Genomic DNA, 19,863 nt, shown 5'->3' on the forward strand with positions numbered 1-19,863 from the left:
TACATGTTTCTGACACCTTTTTCATTCTCCATTTCACATCTTGATGTTAACGTTTGATAGACCTGAACAAAAGTCCATTATCACTGATACAGACAGATCCTTATTTCATCCATAATGCAGCACACTGGAAGTTTACTTTTTCAAAATTTTAGCAGTAGTGGGGGCAGTGTCGAGCAATGAAAACTGAAAGCCACAGCAGCAAAACACAACAAAGAAGCACACTTTGGAAAATGGTGACAATCGAGGCTGACAAAAATTTTATGGCAAGGAAGCACAATAATGATTTTAAAAACTAATTAAGCATGTATGAGAAATCACAAGTTGAATCAGCTCCGCTACACTGACATGCTAGCACTAGCATTTAGCTTAAAAGCATTGCTATTTGGCCACTGGCATAGTTTTTGACACTTTGTCTGGTTTTTAGATTATATTTAGTGAGTTATTCAAAGACTCAAAGGACATCTTGGCCTTTAAGTGCAGACCAAAATAACTCAAAATAGAAACAGCAGCAAGCTAAATGATGAGTGATGAATCAAAGTCAGAACACAAAACAGCTTCTGCATAAAAATCAGATGTTGTTTATGTCAAAAGTCAGTCTGTGGGATTATTGATAGAAAAAAAGAAGCAACCGGAGAAGCCAAAGAAAGTAACAGCATCTGAAAACACAGAACAAGGCAAGATAAATAAACCATGTCCACAGATAGGCAGCTCTGCTAGGAGGGACCACCACTGTGCTGTCGTATTGCCTGACATCTGTTTTGCAGCTTGGCCATGCCCAGTGGTTTATGTTGAGAAAGCAGTGTGTGTATATCATCTTTGGCAAAAGTTCATGGGATTTTGACAGTTGGCTGCAGGCGAGGTTGTCTTTCACAGGGGCTTAAAAAAATCTAACAAGTACAAAGGATGAGCACCTCTTGTCAGTTGATATGGTTGAAGAAAGCTTGTAAACGTCTGCTTCATATCCTGCTCAAGAATCTAGAGAAAGAGTTCCTGACACTGAACATGTTTGAAATGTGTCGATTTTTTAAGAGAGACGGCACCATATGGAAGGAATTTGCTTCAGGTCTCCATGACAGTGTGTTGAAAATGGTTGGCGTCTGAAACAGTGCACCTCTCCACAAAGTGCAAGGAAGGTAAAGTGGACAGAAGCGTAGAAAAAATGAGGTCAAAAAGGGTCAATTTATTTTTAGGATTCAATGTTGTTTTTGTATTTCCAACAGATCTTCGAACATATTTGATTTATTAGCACAGGACCACACTAAACATATTGTGCATGCCAAAAGGCATTCATCATTTCGAACTCGGATACGTGGAAAGCAGGAAACATAACAATTGAGGTTTGAAGGTCTCTCTTGCATTCATTACCTCTCTGCATCACTGCACTCTTTGCAGCCACTTTTGAACACTGAAAGCATGTACTTAAAAATATGAGTTTAGCAGATGAAAATAATTGTAGGAAAAGGAATAATGCCAATTGATGTGTGCAGCTTCAGGGCAACTCATTTATATAGATACACAAAGCTCTTTCACTGAGGCAAAAGGCAAGCAGTACAACAGAAGTCAGTCTGCAGATTTCTGCATCTGCAAAACTATTTTCTTTTACCCATGATAGGGATCGTGCTGCATATTTAACAGCATTCAAAAAGTTTTTCCTTTATTGCTCAGCCTTTTTTGAAAGCCTATATTAAGAAGACATTATGCTGATTATTCTTTCCTTGATCCCTGTCCCCATTCTACCATAAAAGTTGCCACCAACACATACAGTGCCTATAAAAGCATACACCCCCTTGGCTGTTTTACCCTTTAATTGATTTTATTAATCATTCGAGGCCAGTATGATTTGGCTTTTTTTTTTTTTTTTTTTTTTACCAAAAAGTTAGTGTTTGTATAAATATTCACCCTCTTTAAAGTGCCTGATCTAATTCAACAGAGGTCCAGCTAGTAGTCTTACAATTAGTGAAATGTGGATCATCTGAGTTCAGTGAATGTATCTCAAGTGATTATAGTATAGTATAGTAGTAGCTATAGTATAGCTACTACTATACTATACTATAGTATAGTAAGACACCTGTGGCTGTAAGGTCCAGTCACTGGTTAATTTGTAGTCCTTGCTACCATTACACCATGAAAATAAAAGAACACTTAAAGCAGCTAAGAGTAAAGGTTGTTGTAAAGTAGAGGTCAGGTCATAGATACAAAAGATTTTCCAAGGCACTGAACATCCCCCAGAGTACAGTTAAATCTGTCATCAAGAAATGCAATGCACATGTGTAAATCTTCCTAAATCAGGCTGTCCTTACAAACTGAGTGTCTGTGCAAGAAGACTCATGAGAGAGAGGAGAAAATGGCGCTATCAGACAAGATGCTATGTTTGGCAAACACCAAACACTGCACATCACCACAAACACACCACCCCCACTGTAAATTACAGTGGTGGCAGCATCATGCTGAGGGGATCCTCCTCGGTGGCCAGCCTTGGAAGGCTTGTAAAGGTAGAGGCCAAAATGAATATGGTAAAATATAGGAAATTCCTGGAGGATAATCTTAGAGTACTACAGAAAACTAAGGAAGATTTATTTTCCAGCAAGATAAAGACCTGAAGCATACAGTGAACTCAGCAAAGAAATGGTTTAAAGACAAAAAGGTGAATATTCTGGAGTGGTCAAGTCAAAGCCCAGACCTCAGTCCAATAGAGAATTTGTGGCTAGAGTTAAAAAGGGTTGTTTGCTCCCAATCCCTGTACAACCTGACGGAGCTTGATCAGTTTTGCAAAGAAGAATGGAGTAAAATTGCAGTGTCCTGAGGTGCAACCTTGACTGAGACCTATCCACACAGACTCAGTGCTGTGATGCAGCCAAAGGTACATCTACTATATACTGACTTGAAGGGGGTGGATATTTATGCAGTCACTTATTTTACATTAAACATTTTTGGAAATTCACATTACTTTGTAGAAATCTGTTTTCACTTTGACATTAGCGAGATTTTAGGAAAAAATAAAAATCTTTTATAAGAAAAGCCAAATTTTGTTGACTGTGATTGAGTAATAAAATGACTGAAAGGATTAAACATCCAAGGAGGTGTGTACTTATATAGGCACTGTGCATGCATGCTATAAAGACAACATAAACCAAGTACATAAACAAGACATGTTTTGTAAAACTTCATTTATTTTTACAAACCTACATGTTCTGTTATATGATTGATTATGCTTTTCGAAAAGCAACCAGATGATAAAAATAAAATACAAAACAAGATAAGAAAAGTCAGCTTTAATTTTTCATTTTATAAATGAAGCCAATCCTGGGTGCTCAGCACCTTTTTTTGGTCACAAATATCACATTTATCAGTACATTTTGTATGGACAGACTCTTGTTAGGGAGAAAAACATGCTCATTAAGGAATAAATGTTTTGTGAGTGTAAATAGAGAGCAGGTAAAGGTAGAAAAACATAATATGACATGACATACGGCCTTGCAGCTCTTTAACTTTGGCACAGCTGCTCTTCTGCAACTATACACTCATACAAAGTTTGTGTATCCACACAAAAAATTTCAGTACTCACCACCTGTAAACTCACTACCTTATTACTCTCATTTGAACTAATAGCTGCTCGTTTTTAACAATAAACCTTATTTATGGCAAAAGAAGAGACACTTGCATGTTCCCTTGTCCTAATGTGGACCCTAAACAGAGCATTTCTGAAGTAAGACAAACCTTCTTTTATTTATACAATGCATAGTGTGTCCAGCACAGAAAACAACACAATAATCCATTTTAGTGCTTTAATATTGTGCACATATTGTCCAACAGTTCATCGCCAGCTATGAGCTTTCTTTCATTTTTGTTAAATGTCTGTGCTGCCACCAAGATAAAGAAAAAAGTTGGAGGATGAGACAAGCAACTAACAGTTATTCAGAGAAATGATTTATTGATTAAGAGTTAAAGACCTTTAGACGAGGGTCTCTTTCTCCTGGGAAATGTTTAAATCCCCTATACTGAAGGCAGTTAATCCCTTGTTCAAAGTTCATTAAGGGATGCCAAATGGGTCAGGTGAAAGCCCTTCTCTCAGGATACACACTCACACAGATCTCAGAGGTATAAAGCAAAGTGAGTAAATAGGTATGAATGGTGTCTTTGTAATACGCTGTTTCAATGGCACAGGTCAGTTTTACCAGTAATCTTTACTACAGAAAAGTTTTTAACCAACAAAATCTGCTGATTTTATTATTAAGGTGACATTTTTAAGCCTATATATTCCAACACAAAAAATGTCCTAAAACAGTATTTGCCAGATTGTCTGTGGATCCATTAGTTTGCAGCTCATATCTCACAAACACTAGATACAAAACTTCAACCCAATGATGACAATAAGGTCAGTGTGACCACTACAAGCCATGACTAGAGAATTTAAACACAAATTAAGATATCAGACTGTTTTGTTAAAAAATCATGTTACAGAATAAGTGACAAGGTGATGATAATTATTTCTAATATATCAATGGTCAATCTCAATAAATGTCCCAGAAAAACACCCTTCTAGCAGTCACATTCTTGTGACACAATGTCTCAGGAATGCCTGCAGAGAATTTGAATACATCTGGATAATTTTACTTTTTTTCACCTTCAAAGAGAAAGACACCATCTGCCATCAATTAGTGTACAATCTTTCACTCTAACCCCTGGTGTACCCGTTCATTCTGCTGTCGTGCAAAGCTTTTACTGACATCACATGCCCTGCAGAGAAACATGAGGATATTACTGTGTGACATTGCTGTATGGTTGTAGGGGGCCTCTCCTGTTTAATTGAGCCCTTTTCATGCTAATGTTTTGATCTTTTGGGGTCTGTTCTCTTTGTTCAAAGCTGAGCTAAGAAAGAATTTTCGCACTGATAGTTCTGATTTTCAATTATTGCTGCTGTCTGTCCTCCCTTTTAATTTTTGATGCGTCGCCTGCAGAAGAAAAGTGGTTTACATACAACTAAAGATAAAAACTAGTTTTTTAGATTCCTGGAGAGAGCTTTTTTAAGTGGCGGCTTCTTCCTGTCCTGAGTCGTGTCTTGATCGTGGTGAGTTTGAGGCGTCTTTGACTCGTAAAGCTGTTTCAGGCCGATGGTGTTTTGCTCCTTAGTTGCTTCTCGTTGGGCCTGGCGTAGCAGACGCTTCATGGTCTTCACCCTCTCCCTCAGATGATCATTTGCTTTCTCCAAGGAGCGCACCTGCTGTGAGAGCGTCCTGACCCTCTCCTCCTCCTCAAACAGAGCCTTCTGCACTGCAGAGCACAACAGCTGTGAAAAGCGGAGAAAAGTCAGGTTTATAACAGCTTTTGCAAAAGTAATGAACGAAAAATAACAGCTTAAGCACATAGTAGAAACTGTTTAATGCACTTTGAGAAAACTTGATTGACTGTGACCCATTTAAAGAGACTTAAATGTCAAGAAATTGATCCATTTCTTTCTGGTTACCTTAAATTCCTTGCTTAGTTTTTATTCTCATAATGTTTCAGAAAGATTTACATCCTCCAGTGCCTTTGGAATGAAATCAAACATGGAGTTTAGGTGGTGTCAGATTTAAGATTTTCTTCCTGTCAGATGTGACATAGTCCCTGACAGATCTGCTGTTTTTAATGCTGGATTTCCTACAGATGATCCAAATGAGAAAACTCCTCTACCGTGATCTTTGGTCTGACAAGCAAGCCATAAGTCTTTCAAGCATATTCCACTGTTTGTGTCTGAGCTGAAGAAGAAGTTTTTTGGCCGTATGTAGCCTCAAAAGACTGAAGAGGGAAGAGAAAGTGGAAAGAAAGCAATCATAAGGAATTTTTTAGATTACTCTTTTTTCACTGTGGAACAGTTTTTGGAAATGTATCTGAAGACTTGGAGAGTTATAAGTCACTGTATTGTTTGATATATGTACCAGCCAATTTATATAAGCCAAAAGCAACACGCTGAAGCTGCAGGTATGGACCAAGATAAATCCTAGGTAAAGAAAGCAGTTACACAACATGCTTGTGAACCCACGACAGACGATCCAGAGGACCTGGACCTTACCTTAGGTATAGAAATGAGCTCCAGCTGCCTCTGACTGCATGTCTGTCTGTCTGAGTGTGGATTTCCTTCACAGATCCTAACGCTTCCACATGGGCCAGTGTGAAACACTGATGGATATACCCGGCCATCAGATAACAACCACTGAGGGTTTCGAGGAAATGTTAAAAATATGTGGCTGGCTGCTGGCCCACAAAACTGTTTAGTGCATTACGCTGTGAAATATTATCGGTGGATTTTTCCCATGTGCTCTAACTTATGTCCCATAAGGGATTTGAAAGAGGAATTAAACTTTATAATGCATCAAATGAAGTTCAGGAGCAGAACAGTGAAGTTACATAAAGCAGAGGGTCTGTAATGGCACATCACTGATCTGTGCATTAAGACATGACTTTAACTCAAACACAAGACAACTCTAAGCTAAGTTTATTTCTCTCACAAAAGTCTTGAGTCGAGACCAAGACAGACATCAAATATAAACCTGCCTCTGACTGGAATACTTATTATTTTAGTTATGAATGTTGCTGCTTTTAAATGTGACATCAGCATTTAAACAAATAGGGAAAAAGGTATCCATCCACTATCTGTTCAGTAGGTCATGTGTAATATATTATTTCCCTACTGTCTGTCTTGGCTCTATTATTAGTTGTATGCTATCAATAACATCTCCAAACAAAAATGGGAGGCAGGTGTCTATATGGTAGTAAGGGGTCTCAGAAATGTTGCACTCTATGCAGATGATGATGTTTTGTTTGCTTCATCAGACCATGACTTCAAATGACAAGAATTCAGGCAGGGAGTTAGCATCTTCTAGTCTGAGGCCATGGCCCTCTGCTGAGGAAGAGGAAAGCTATTTTAGCCAAGGATGTTGCTAGCTCCAAGTATCTCTGTTCTATTTAACAAGTAAAATAACAGTGAAATGGAGCATTTGAGTGCACATCTACAGTAAAGTGTTGAAATTCCAATTTAGATTTCTTCTTTTTACATTTCAATCTTCATCTATAGAAATGAATATCTCTCACCAAAAGTTTTAGGGGACAGAATGAATATATTACACATAACAACAAAGATAGGGCAAGGTTTTGTCTCATTAAAGTGGGATAGAACACTACATAGAGGTTAAATAATTGATTCACCGGTCCTTGACGTATTACATATGGACCGGGGTTCAAAGGCAGAAAAGATGAGATATGAGATGGAAATATTAAAAAAACATCCCTACTATGAAGCACAGTGGTGGCAGCATCATGCTGTGGGGATGCTTCTCGGCAGCTGGCCCTGGAGCCCAAGAGCAAAAATTATTACTTGTCAGTATTTACTAATTAAAATATCTCTAGCATTAAACAATACCAATCTTTTATCAATCCAAATTTCCATTAATTTGAATTTATTTATAGGATTTATTTTTATGTCAACAAAAAGTGAAATTGTAGTCTTGACTGCTTATGTTTTGAATATGATATCAATCAAATCCTGTGGTGTATAAACCTCTTGACATGGGGGAAATGTATTTACCATACGATGATTTTCAAACAATTTTTGTACATACCAATTCAAAAGTACCCATTTTAACACTGCTGTAAAAAAAAATTAAAATAAACATTTAACTACAATTAAAATTGTGTCTTTTTATATGTAATATTAATGTCCTGGGGAGATCTGTTGAATTCACCAACTGGCTAGTAATGTCTGAATGTGTATAGCCATGCTAGTACCAACACAAAAGTTGGTTTTCCAGAAAAGAAAAAGCAAAAAATGAGTAAGCTGTAAAGGGTGCTTGATAACACCAATAGCTGGTTAAAAAACTTTTTCCAACTAGCTTTAGAAGCTAAATAAAGCCAGTCTGATAGGGCATGCATTAGCCAGGAGGCTAGCACCAAAGGCCTTTGCACACTGATACAGTTTTTTTTCATACCTTAGAAAATAAAATCGATCTCATGTTGTTTTAACCATGTTTGCACACTGACGCTGAAACTTAAGTCCATCATCTTTTTTTGTTCAGATTTTATGCAAATTTTTGCATCAGTCCAAATCATTAAGATGTTAAATGGTGATTCAAACAGTGCCTGCTACTCCCTCCTCTCTTGCTGACTCACCCCCTCCTCCCTCTATTGTCTTTAAACACCGTAGTTTGCCTGTGTATTATATAGATACCAACCAAGGTGTTATAGTTAACTAAAATTAACTAAATAACTAAAACTAAAATTCAAAAATCATTTTAGTTAACTGAAACTAAATAAAAACTAAGCTTTAAAAAATAATGAAAACTAACTAAAACTGTATTGTGCGCTTACAAAACTAACTAAAATAAAATAAAATTGAGACAAAATATCCTTAGTTTTAGTCTTTGACACAACCATACTGACTGGCACTGACACCTAAGTCTGGGGAGTGTAAAACTGCCTGATCTGATTGGTTAAGACTTCACAAAGTGGTAGTTTTATGTCTGGAGTTATATTCAAACATCATCATTAAGTAAATAAAATGACAAGTGAAGAGTAGCCTTTTTTAATGTGTTTTTAAAAATGTATGACTCTCACTCAGTTCCGACATCCATCCGTAAAAAACTAAAACTACACTAAAAGAACTAAACTAAAATGAAGCAGTTTTTGCAAAAAGGAAACTAAACTAAACTAACAAACCAGCTGTCAAAACAAATAAAAACAAAACTGAAATCAAACATAGAAACTTATTTTTGTTGCAGTACAAAAAAATTTGCCACAATCTACGAATGTTCGCAGTAAATACAAATAAAATGCAACAGAATCAGTGTGCAAGGTTCTAGTACATGCTGTTTTCACATATTATGAATTTTGAAAAAATGCTTTCGAAAATAATGGACTCAGTGTGTAAAGACCTTAAGTCTAATAACGCTTTTATGTCATATAATTATCTAAAGAGGACCAATTTAATGGGCCTCTCAGGGAGACCAGTCATTTTTGTGGTTGGGTCTGACCATGACCCAAAGTTTTCAACCAAAAAAATTTATTTGATTAAAAATGTTGCCGTTTGGACTGCAGTTGGAACAAAATATGACCGAACAAAGAGACAGCACCAAAAAACACAGTAGCATCCCACAAATGCCATCAGAGGTCAGGCAAAAAGACATTTTATTTTCTTCATTTTTCTTTGAAAACAAATTTGTGTTGTTTTCTAGAGATCTGGAGAAGTTAACACACTGTCATGTCATCCTAGTACAAGATAAATATCTTGAGAAAATCTAAATTTACTAATTATTATGGTAAAACAAAAAAATAAAATATGGATGTCTCATTAGAGCTTCAAAACATTTTAGACTCTTTGCCATATTTTCTTTTTCCAGGCACAGTCACCCACTGAAAACAGTTCCACGGCCCTCTTTTGGGGCTTGACCCACCTCTCGAGAACCACTGCATTGGATTCTCCCTTCCCACATCTCCCAAACTCAAGATTCCCTATATTTGACAAACCCCAAAACAGATCCATGTGTGACACCAACAGGATTTGATCAGATCTTTTGTTGTCTACAGTTCAGCCCACTGACAAACAAATGAGAGGATATGTTACTATTTCCAGAAAGGTGTTACTTGAAGCTAAAAATCTTTGCTTTCGTGTCGGGAACATATCTTAAAGTCCTCAGAGTTAATAGAGTTGAGACTATAAAACTGTGGGAAAATCTTCCTTGTTGGAATAATGTTTTTATTACTGATATTTGGTGTTAATTTTCAGGATGACTGCATGCTCTTTGCTCTACTTTGGTTAACACTGAATTAGAATATGTTATCTGTTCTGATAAGAGTTTGGGTCAGTTGTCAAAACAATGGTTGCGCATGCCAACGAGAACAAAGTCTGTTTTTATTTTCTTAGGAGGAAATCTAATCACAAAAGTGATGTAAGGAACAACTGATACCTAAATGTCAGTAATTATAATCACAGGCACAGACCCAAACATTTGCTGTTAGTATAAACACAAACCATGTTTTCATTCGTTTTACCCACAGCAGATTTTTGTTTTTATGAGCAGTCAGGAAATGATGAGAAACAGGCAGAAGAAGAGTGACCTAAACCAGGAGGATTAAGTTTAGGGTTCAGATTCATTAAAGGGTAAAAACAGAGGAAAGAAGCTGGAAACCATTTACTGACACGCGGACACCGAAAACTTGAAGAGTCAAGAAGAACCAGGTGTTACCATAAACAGATGATTTTAGGTCACATGAGCTTTATTAATTAGACTACAACTGCAAGACATGGCAAAGCTCATGAAGGAGGCTGATTGTTTAAGTCCAACTAAAACTAGACTTCAAAAATACATTTAAATATTTTAGCTGAAATCATACCCAGCTGAATTTCTTTATAACTAAAATTTGGGGATTTATTAGCAGATGCATGTGTGGGCCTTTGACTGCTTTGCGTGCAAGGTGTCAGTCAAGATCCCTAAGGAGGGTGGCTGGGCTCAGAGGGTGGGCGAGGAGCTCAGAGTACAGCCACTGCTCCTTTGCATTGAAAAGAGTCGGTTGAGGTGGTTAGGGCATCTGATCAGGATGTCTCTTGGTCCCCTCTCTTTTGAGGTCTACCAGGCATGTCTACCTTGGAAATCCCTCTTGTGGAGTGGACCCAGAATTCACTGGAGGGATTATATGTCTCATCTGGTCAACATAATTTAGCTTTTTTGACAAAAAACCCTCTTTGATGTCAATGAGAACCGATTTCTACAAAGTCATGTCAATTAAATAAAAATATGGAAGAAAAAATAAGTGGTGGCTTTAATATTAACCACCTGAAGTCAGTATTTTTAGATGCGCCTTTGGCTAAAATCACAGCACTGAGTCTGTGTGGATAAGTCTCAGTCAGGCTTGCACATCTGGACACTGCAATTTTACTCCATTCTTCTTTGCAAAACCACTCAAGCTCTGTCAGGTTGCATTGGGATCAGGCCTGAACAGCCCGTTTCAAGTCCAGCCACAAATTCTCTACTGGATTGAGGTCTGGGCTTTGACTTGGCCACTCCAGAACATTCACCTTGCTGTCTTTAAACCACCCATGTGTAGCTTTCACTGTGTGCATCAGATCATTGTCTAACTGGAAAATAATTCTCCCAAGTAGGTCTCTTGCAGACTGAGTAAGATTATCCTCCAGGATTTTCTTATATTTTGTTGTATTTATTTTACCCTCTTTCTTTACAAGCCTCCCAGAGCCGGCGGCTGAGAAGCATCCCCACAGCATGATGCTGCCACCACTGTGCTTCATAGTGGGCACGGTGTTTGTGGTAATGTGCAGTGTTTGGTGTCTGCCAAACATAGCATCTTGTCTGGTGGTCAAAAAGCATGGATTTGGTCTCATCAGACCAAAGAACTTTCTTCCGCTTGACCATGGAATCTCCTACTTGCCTTTTGGCTAACTCTAGTCAAGTTGTTGTGGTGTCTTGTTGGCCTCTCTCACTAGTCTCCTTCTTTAACGGTCACTCAGTTTGTGAGTCTGATCTTGGCAGATTTCTTCCATTTCTTGATCATGGATTTAACTGAGTTCTGATTTCCAGCACTTTGAATTTTTTTGTGAGTTCTTTTGTCTTTATGGTGTAATGGTAGCCAGAAATACCAATTAACCAGTCGCTGGGCCTTCCGGACACAAGTGTCTTTATACTACAATCACTTGAGACACATTTACTGCACTCAGGTGATTCCAATTTCACTAATTGTGATACTAGCACCAATTGGCTGAACCTCTGTTGAGGTTCAGCCAAAATATATTTATGCAATCACTTATTTTACATTAGGATAAAACATGTAAGGGGGTGAATATTTTTCATAGGCATTGTATCACTGCCTTTCATAGTTTAGTCAGTCAAACTATTGCCAATAAATAAATTCTTCAATGGTACTTGTTTATTGGGACGACAGTAGTCCATTAAAATGACCTAATTAGGCTGTAGCTGGACTTAACCCTGCATGTAAATGTACTTGTTGATTCTGGATATCAATTTTGTAGTTTATTATTTATGTTGTAATTCACTTTTGTAATGTATCTACTGTTTACACTTTGGTTATTTTCAACATTTCCATAAACTTCTCTCAGTATCCTCCAGAGGATTGACATGACAGTGCTGCATTTGATCTATGAAGCAGCAGAAAGTCAGTTCCGCAGAAGTCCATGTAAGACTTCCTCTTTAATCAGTATTAATCATATCTTGGGGCTGTTTAGTCTACATGCCTCACTATGTCTCCTGTGATGTATTTTAAGAACTTAAATGTCGAGTCTGCGATCACGACTGTCATAGTTGCTCTGGACATGAGCCTTAATGTCGCATGCTTCTGCAATAAAGCTATTGTTTTTGAGAGTAGGAAAATGCTTTGAAACAAACGGTTTGCAAAGAAGCTGACAAAACAGTTTTAGAAGCAGATTTTCCTTCAGACAGGGGGTTTGTTGTCTGTCCAAAACCTCAAGAAATCTGTGTTTGGTTTCACAAGCATTAAGTACATATCTAACTTGCCAGCTCTTTTATAGTATTCCTTCAAGAACAACAGGATGTAACAATTGTGCACCAAAACACTTGGGTTTATGGTGGCTCCCTCAACTTAAAATGTGTGAGAAAGCAACTTCTAATGTTTTGAGATGGTCAACAATGGTCAATACATACCCGACTGTCCTCTTGAGCCTCATACTCTGGCATGTAGCTATGGACTTGAGTCCCAGGTGTACAGTTAGAAAACTGGAAAAGGCTTGAAAACATGCGGTGCATCTCTGCTGTGTCGGGGAAGATGGGATCCTGGAAGTTCACTCCATGAGGGACTATGTTGTAGTTTTCATCCATCCTGTGCAGAAGGAAAGAAAACTGTAGTTTGAAGCTGAATGAAAGCAGATGCACGTGAGCACAAGTTGAACAACAATAAATTGTCAGACACTTCATTCTGATGTCTTAAAGCATCCATTCAAATTAATGCAAATGGACAGGTTTCACCATTTTCTTCTATTTTTTTATTAAAAAGGGGGTATCTTTGCAGAATTGTTGACAAATCCTTTTCTATTTTTATGCAAACTCAAGCATTATGTGGGTGAGTCAGAGTAGCGAATTACAAGCCAAAGGGATCTACTGTGCATGTTTCATATCATACGATTTAAAGTGTACGAGGGAGGAAGTCTTGAAGCAGTGTGTTTCCATACATCTGGATTCCATCTTGCACCCCTCGAGGGACATCAAAAGTTTGGTTGTCCCTGTCAGAGACTCTGTGGATGTGTGTGAGCTTGGCTGGCTGTGTGTGCATACTGAGACGGAGCAAAGAAAGCTGATGTTTTGCTTCAAGAAAGGAGTTTAAAGGTCAAGTGAAAGCATAGTGACCGTGAGGTCAGACAGAATTGTTGATTCAGAGGAAATGGACTCTATAATAATGGAAACAAAACTAAACAAGATCATCTCCTTTGAGGAGAAGAAAAATCACAAAGTAGTGGGACATAAGCTGAAGCCTTACTGCTAGCATACAGCCCTCACAGAACCCTTTATCTATTTCATTTAAATGTCCTGAGGGAGATCCTTGTTGAATTTTTGCTCCATGATTGACTGTAGTTTGTCCTGTCCTGGGAGCTCAAACCCATGATTCATTACAAAGACTATTTTAGTCTAAGAGAGTGTTTTTGAGGACTTTCTAACATCAAATCAACATCCACAGAAGACAGAGATGAGAACTTTTTTAGTTTCTGCCTGGCTCATGTGCCTGGGACTTTTTCCAGAGCGGCCACAATAGCTGTCCTTTGAAATCTGTTTTAGGTTTAAGATGAGATTTCTCAAGTTAGCAAGAACAGGACTAGCTACAGAGAAAGATATGAGAAGACACTTTGATGGTTTGCTTGTTTATTACAAAAGTTTACATTTACTTTTTTGAAAATTTGTGTTTTGCATTTTTGCTAATTTTGATGCAAACATCAACACTATTTCTATATTTGCATAGCCACTAATCTCATCTTCTGAACGGTCTTTGACGTCCGAATTTGTACGATACGATACGATACAATGCACTACGATACGATGCACTACGATATGATACGATGCGATATACTTTATTGCCCCCTTAGGTAAATTTGCCTCGGACTCCAAAGTGCTGTGCACATTATGCTGCCATAAAATTATATCCAAGTAATAAATTAGTGGGTGCCTTGGGCCCGGTGGGTTGGACCAGATCCTAGGGGGCAACCGCCTGCGCCTTAGAGGGGTCAGCTGGGAAGATACCTGTGGAGATGGTTCTGATGCAGGCCTTGTCAATTGCCATCAGGAGACCAGAGCAGCACAGGACTATGGTTGACACAGCAAAGTGTCAGGCCTAATTGACCTGACTTTAACAAAATAGGCTTGACTTTACGTTAATTAAAACAGAGTCATTCAAGAGAGCATGGATGGTATCTGGACTAATGCAGAAATTGACTTAAGCTGAAAATGCCCAATAATAAGAGTTTCAAATGCTGATTAACCCCTTGGAATTTAACAAATGCTCAGATTCACATTTTCCTTCACAGTTATTACAAAAGGCTTGAAGGTAAAAATGCATACTGAATAGGTCTGCACACTTCTGTGAACCACACACTGATTTTAGCATCTCCATACTTATACGTCTGTTGTCTGAAGTGAGTGAAATAATCCACTTGATCTCACTGTGACTGTGTTCAAAAGAAAACAGCAAGCGTGGCCATTTTTGTCTTTTGTAATTTAATACCCATCCGAACTATGTTTGGTTTGCCATAATAGTCCACATCCTTTGTGGGCTAAAGTCTTCTGAAAAGGAAAGTGTGGGTTGGTATTTTTTAGGGGAGGAGGGTTCCCCTCACCAGTATGTTCCTGGTAAACATTTTAAGATTGCTGCTTTGCTTTACTGGAGTAATCAGTGTCCTAATTGTCATCAGGTCTGCGTTTTAACAGCACTCTGCTGAAGTTTCCCATGGTGGCTTCCTGGCAGATTCCAGGTATAATGACCAGATGTTTCTCAACACCATCTGAGGTTACAATAAAGTCATCCCTGGAGGTGTGCTTGAGTAAAACTAACAGAATCATCTTAAAAGTTCTCATCGGTGATACACGATCACACATGTTGGTGTGGTCTGTGTATGTGAAGTGTAACATGGGCTATAAAGAGTACTATTGTAGTTGGCACTGCTGCAGACTCTTGTGTGGACAGGCCAAACATTAAACATGAGGAATGTTTTTTAATACCCCTCTCTGAATATCTACTTCTTTATCTGTTTGAAGGAAAAAGCACAATATGTGGGATATATCGGTAAGACCTGTCAGCACAATTTTTTCTTGGAGCAGCAAGCTGGTGTGTTTCAGCATGACTAGAGCTCATCTTATCAACTATTTAACTCTCTGGAGTAAAATTTTTTTTTGTAGGTTTACCTTCAAGCTGTTGGGAAATGTCTGGCTCTGTAATTACACTGGCTGGAATGCAATTGACGTTTCCTGAGTAACAGTGTTGTTTCTGTCCAACACAGACATTTAGGAATCAAGCTGCCACATACGATTTTAAAAACTGAGAGGAAGGTTTTGGCAGGTCATTAAATGCCTTATTAACCTGAAATCAACAGAATTTCCCATTGAAGGGTACTGACTGAAAGAGAATTGATGAGGATGATGCCAATTCTCTGATTTATGACTACAAATGTGTCTCTACAAGCGACTGAATCCTCCTTTCATGACAGCTGTCAGCCCACATCTAAAGTCTGCTCATTTCATTGGACAGAGCAGAGTGGAGGTGAGGCCAGATCTATGATTCTGTGTTCAACTGATTTTCAAAAAAGCATCCCCCGTCTCTCTCCATGTTCCCATAACTCTTGAAGTTACTACTGAACTAAAGCCCACAATGTTAACAAATGTGACAGTGTGATACCCAAATAGTATTTTCTCAAAGTTAATGTTACATTTAAGCACCCTTTTTCCCGAAATATTTGGGCCTCTAGATCACCAAACTACTGTTGCTATAACTGAACTGGTGGACCCCCCCCCACTTCTCCAGTTTAAATATTGAGCCCTTTATACTGAGTGCACTGTGCCAGAGGGGCCCCAAGCTATCTGGGACAACTAGAGGAGCCAACAATGATGTAATTCAAGTGTCTCATTGTGAGACTTGGAGACAGACTTAAATCTTTGACAGTGCAGTCCTTTACCTCATGGTTTAATCCAAAATTAATTAAATGAAGTGCTTTTTGGATTTTAAGTGCCCTACATTAAGTTTCCAGTTTGAATGGATGAGGTGGGTCTACATTATTTGCTCAGTATAACAACATGCAAGACTGATAGTGGACACATTAACTTAAAGCTGGGGTTGGTGACGAGGTGAAAAAAATCACATCAAGATCAAGCCTGTTTTTCAAAATATTCAACTGGACTATGGAAAATTCAAAGCCATCTCTACAAAAATTACCAAAGGGCTTGTCCAGGACAAAATGCAATAAGGAGGAATAGTGCATCATTGTTTTCACTGTGTCAAACTTAAAAAAAAGTCTTAAACCATTAGCTTGCTAGCTTTAGATTGCTTTAATGCTAAATATTCAACAAGTTACCTGGCATGCCAGATGGATTTGTTTTACACATCCATCTGGTAAACCACTCATACACAGCGTTTGGGAAAGAGCAGAGCCTTTGAAAAAAACTTGTAGGGGGATAGGATGAACGTTCTGTCTGTCCTATCTTTGTTCTGATAAAACTTTAGCATCCACGCTAATGTCATCCGCCATAATTGCACCGGCATCTTGTTGCTGCTTACTTCTGTCACGACTCCGCTGCACCTGAAAGTACTGCCCCTCAACGCTGACTGGTCCTGTCACTTTCTAAGCGGGCCCAAACGGTTCAGATGGGAGCTTTGCGAGATGGATTCACCAGTGAGAAACAAGGAAACGGGAGTATCCATCTGCTTTGCAAGGTTAAGTTGGAGATCCATTCTCTTGTTGTTATTGCCACTAAGGAAAGATCAGATTTTACTTCATAGCAACTCAGTACTAAAGTCAACTTTAAATCAAGGCTTTTTACCTGTACTTGAGTAGATTTATGGACCAGTACTTTTACTACAGTAACTTTTCACCACAGTAACTGTACTTACTTACTTACTTGAGTACAATAGTCATGTACTTTTTCAAACTCTTCATAATGCAGCCCTGAGACTGGAAATTTTAACTTTTGTTTCAGTGTGTTTCATGTATTGGCTAAGCCATATCATACAAGAGCAAGTGATATTATACTGATTATCAGCACTGTGATAGCTGTTATATTTCCAGAATAACATTACAACTTTAAGTGTAATTTTGCTCATCACATGTATAGTGAAAGGTGAAAATAAACAACAGATTACTTTTTGCTCTTTCAACCCAACTAGTTCTGTAGGAGCCGATGCATATGTGTGTAGTTGTTTACTTTTTCAAACAGTTTGATTGATTTGATTAATGTGGGCACTACAAGATGACGGGCCATGTGGATTAGTTGGTCAGGTGGTAGAATCAGGTGTTTTAGGTCACAAGTGAACAGGAAAACAGGTGGTATAGGTGGTGGGATTACACAGTTTAACCTTGCAAAGCAGATGGCTTTCCCCATTTCCGCGTTTCTCACTGGGGAATCCACCTTAGAAAGCTCCCATCTGAACTGTTTGGGCCCAGTTAGAAAGCGACAGGACCAAGGGGCAGTACTTTCGGGCGCGGCAGAGTCATGACATAAACAAGCAGCGAGAAGAGGCCAGCGCAATTATGGTGGAAGACATTAGTGTGGATGCTGCTAAAGCGCCAGTTTTATCAGAACTTGACATTTCTTCATGGAAAAATGAACAGAGAACAGCAATGAGTTGTTTTCTTTTTAAAAATGACAAAAGTTGTGTACTGACATCATGTCTACAGTCGCCATGGTTCAGGTTATTCAGTTCTCTATGGAGTTTTGCCTACTCATCAGTAGGGGTTCAAAGGCTCTGTCCCTTCCCAAATGCTGTTTATGGAAGGTTTTCCAGATGGATGTGTAAAACAAATCCAGCTGGTGTGTCAGGTTAACAGGTCTTACTGTATGTATAACAAATCAAGCAACAGCATTGAGCAGTCAATATTTACAACATGAGATCATAACATCATTAAGTTAAAGATTAATCTGTTTAAACATTTTGCAATGAACAGAAATGCCCCCTGAAAGCAATGGCAGAAAAAACACGACTATTGTACTCAAGTAAAAGTACAGTTACTTTGATTACAACTTACTTAAGCAGAAATAAAATTACCGGTCTATAAATCTACTAAAGCGAAAGAAAAACGTAATCACTTTAAAATGTACTCAAAGTAGTGAGTACTGACTGAATAGCTACTTTGATAACCAAGGAGGTTACACAGTAAAATGTGATCTTTCCTTTCCCTAATCCTACCAGGTGGTTTACGCAAAAGCACATCTTTATGATAAAGTGAAATGCAACACTTTTTGGATGTAATGTGGAATCTTGTCTCACTCAGTGCTACGTACCATTGCATAATCAATGCCAAACTACTGGCCAGTTTCATTTTGTCAGTAGAGCACTTGAATTTCATTATCATTCATTATCATTTACTCAGTAATGCACATTTGACATCTTGGACATTTGCTTTATTTTGACATGCATTACTACAAATCAAAAAATATGAATGAGAATTTGGACACTGGATAGCCACTACAAGTTTCACAACTTAACTGGATCTGGACAGATGCCAGGCAAACCAAGCATTCTTCTGCAACTTTGTTTGCATCCTTGGTTACCAAAGTCCAAGTGATGTTGTTGCCTCTTCTGTATCAGCACACATGCTTTACCTCCTGTTATATCCTGGTATTGCTGGGTCAGAACCAGAAGAGAATTCTCCAAAATAACTTACCCAATCGTATAGATATGCCAAAGACAGCACACTATCGAAAACAAACATTTGCTTCTACAGTCTGTTCTTTTTAACCAAACCATTTGGCCACTTACCCTTTGCCATTCATTGTGCTTATGAATGAAGCAGTCTGTGTGTGATCTCTGCAGGATAGTTTGGGTTTATTAAAATGTCTAAATAAATAAATAAATAAATAAGAACGGTAATAGTTTTGATTATGTCTGATTTTCAAGGGACCTGTTGCATTTTATAGAAAATGATGAGATTGATGAGAATGATGAGCTTCAACATGCATGTAGTCTATAAAAATCCTATCCTCATGACTGAGACCTCATACATAGCAGAGTTAGAAGTAGAAGGTAGAAGGACATGCCATCATATGAAAGTGAATCATTTTTTGCCATTAACTCTAATTGATGAGAAGTATTTTTTTAAACATAGCAACTGTGACAGTAAATAACCTTTGATATTCAGTTCTGGGAGGAGGGGGTGTACCTGGTTGTCTCACCTTAGAAAGAAGTAGTAGTTGTTGTTTTTGGTGACACTGTAGGAGAAGCAGTGGAAGTATCCCAGCCCAGTCACATTGAACCTGGAGCCGGCTGGGACCTCCAGCATGCTTCCCCATGCCTGGTCACACAGCAGCTCAATCTCGGCTGAGAAGAACATGTTACTCTCGTGCTCTCGCGGCAGATCGTTGTACCTGTACATACTATAGGACTCCTCGTGCAGTGCCAAAACTTTTGCAAAGACTATGATCTCCGCTAGTTCGGCGCGGCACGCTTCTGTCTGAGGTCTCCAGTCATGGGGCAGCTGACATCCCCAGCTCCCATCAGGACCGGCCGCTGCCAGAACAAACGCCACTATAATCCACATGATCCGAAAGAGAGGAGAAAAGTGTGGGTCAGTCTCGACGATGCTGCTGATGGATGAATAAGAAAAAAGCTCACAGGCTGCGCATGGCCAACTTTAAAAAAAAAAAAAAAAAAAGCTCT

At 38.5% G+C, this 19,863-nt stretch overlaps 1 protein-coding gene across 1 annotated transcript; it reads right to left on the minus strand.

Annotated features, from left to right (window-relative positions):
* Positions 1–3,194: 3,194 nt before the first annotated feature.
* On the minus strand, positions 3,195–19,826 carry ccdc3b (coiled-coil domain containing 3b). Its single transcript, XM_041783341.1, has 3 exons — positions 19,380–19,826; positions 12,660–12,834; positions 3,195–5,287 (listed from the first exon to the last, which is right to left on the minus strand). Exons 1-3 carry the CDS (start codon positions 19,742–19,744, stop codon positions 4,994–4,996), a joined length of 834 nt encoding a protein of 277 aa, XP_041639275.1. The 5' UTR covers positions 19,745–19,826; the 3' UTR covers positions 3,195–4,993.
* Positions 19,827–19,863: the final 37 nt, after the last annotated feature.

Source organism: Cheilinus undulatus, linkage group 3 (genome assembly GCF_018320785.1).
Source record: "Cheilinus undulatus linkage group 3, ASM1832078v1, whole genome shotgun sequence".
Taxonomy (NCBI): Eukaryota; Metazoa; Chordata; class Actinopteri; order Labriformes; family Labridae; genus Cheilinus; species Cheilinus undulatus.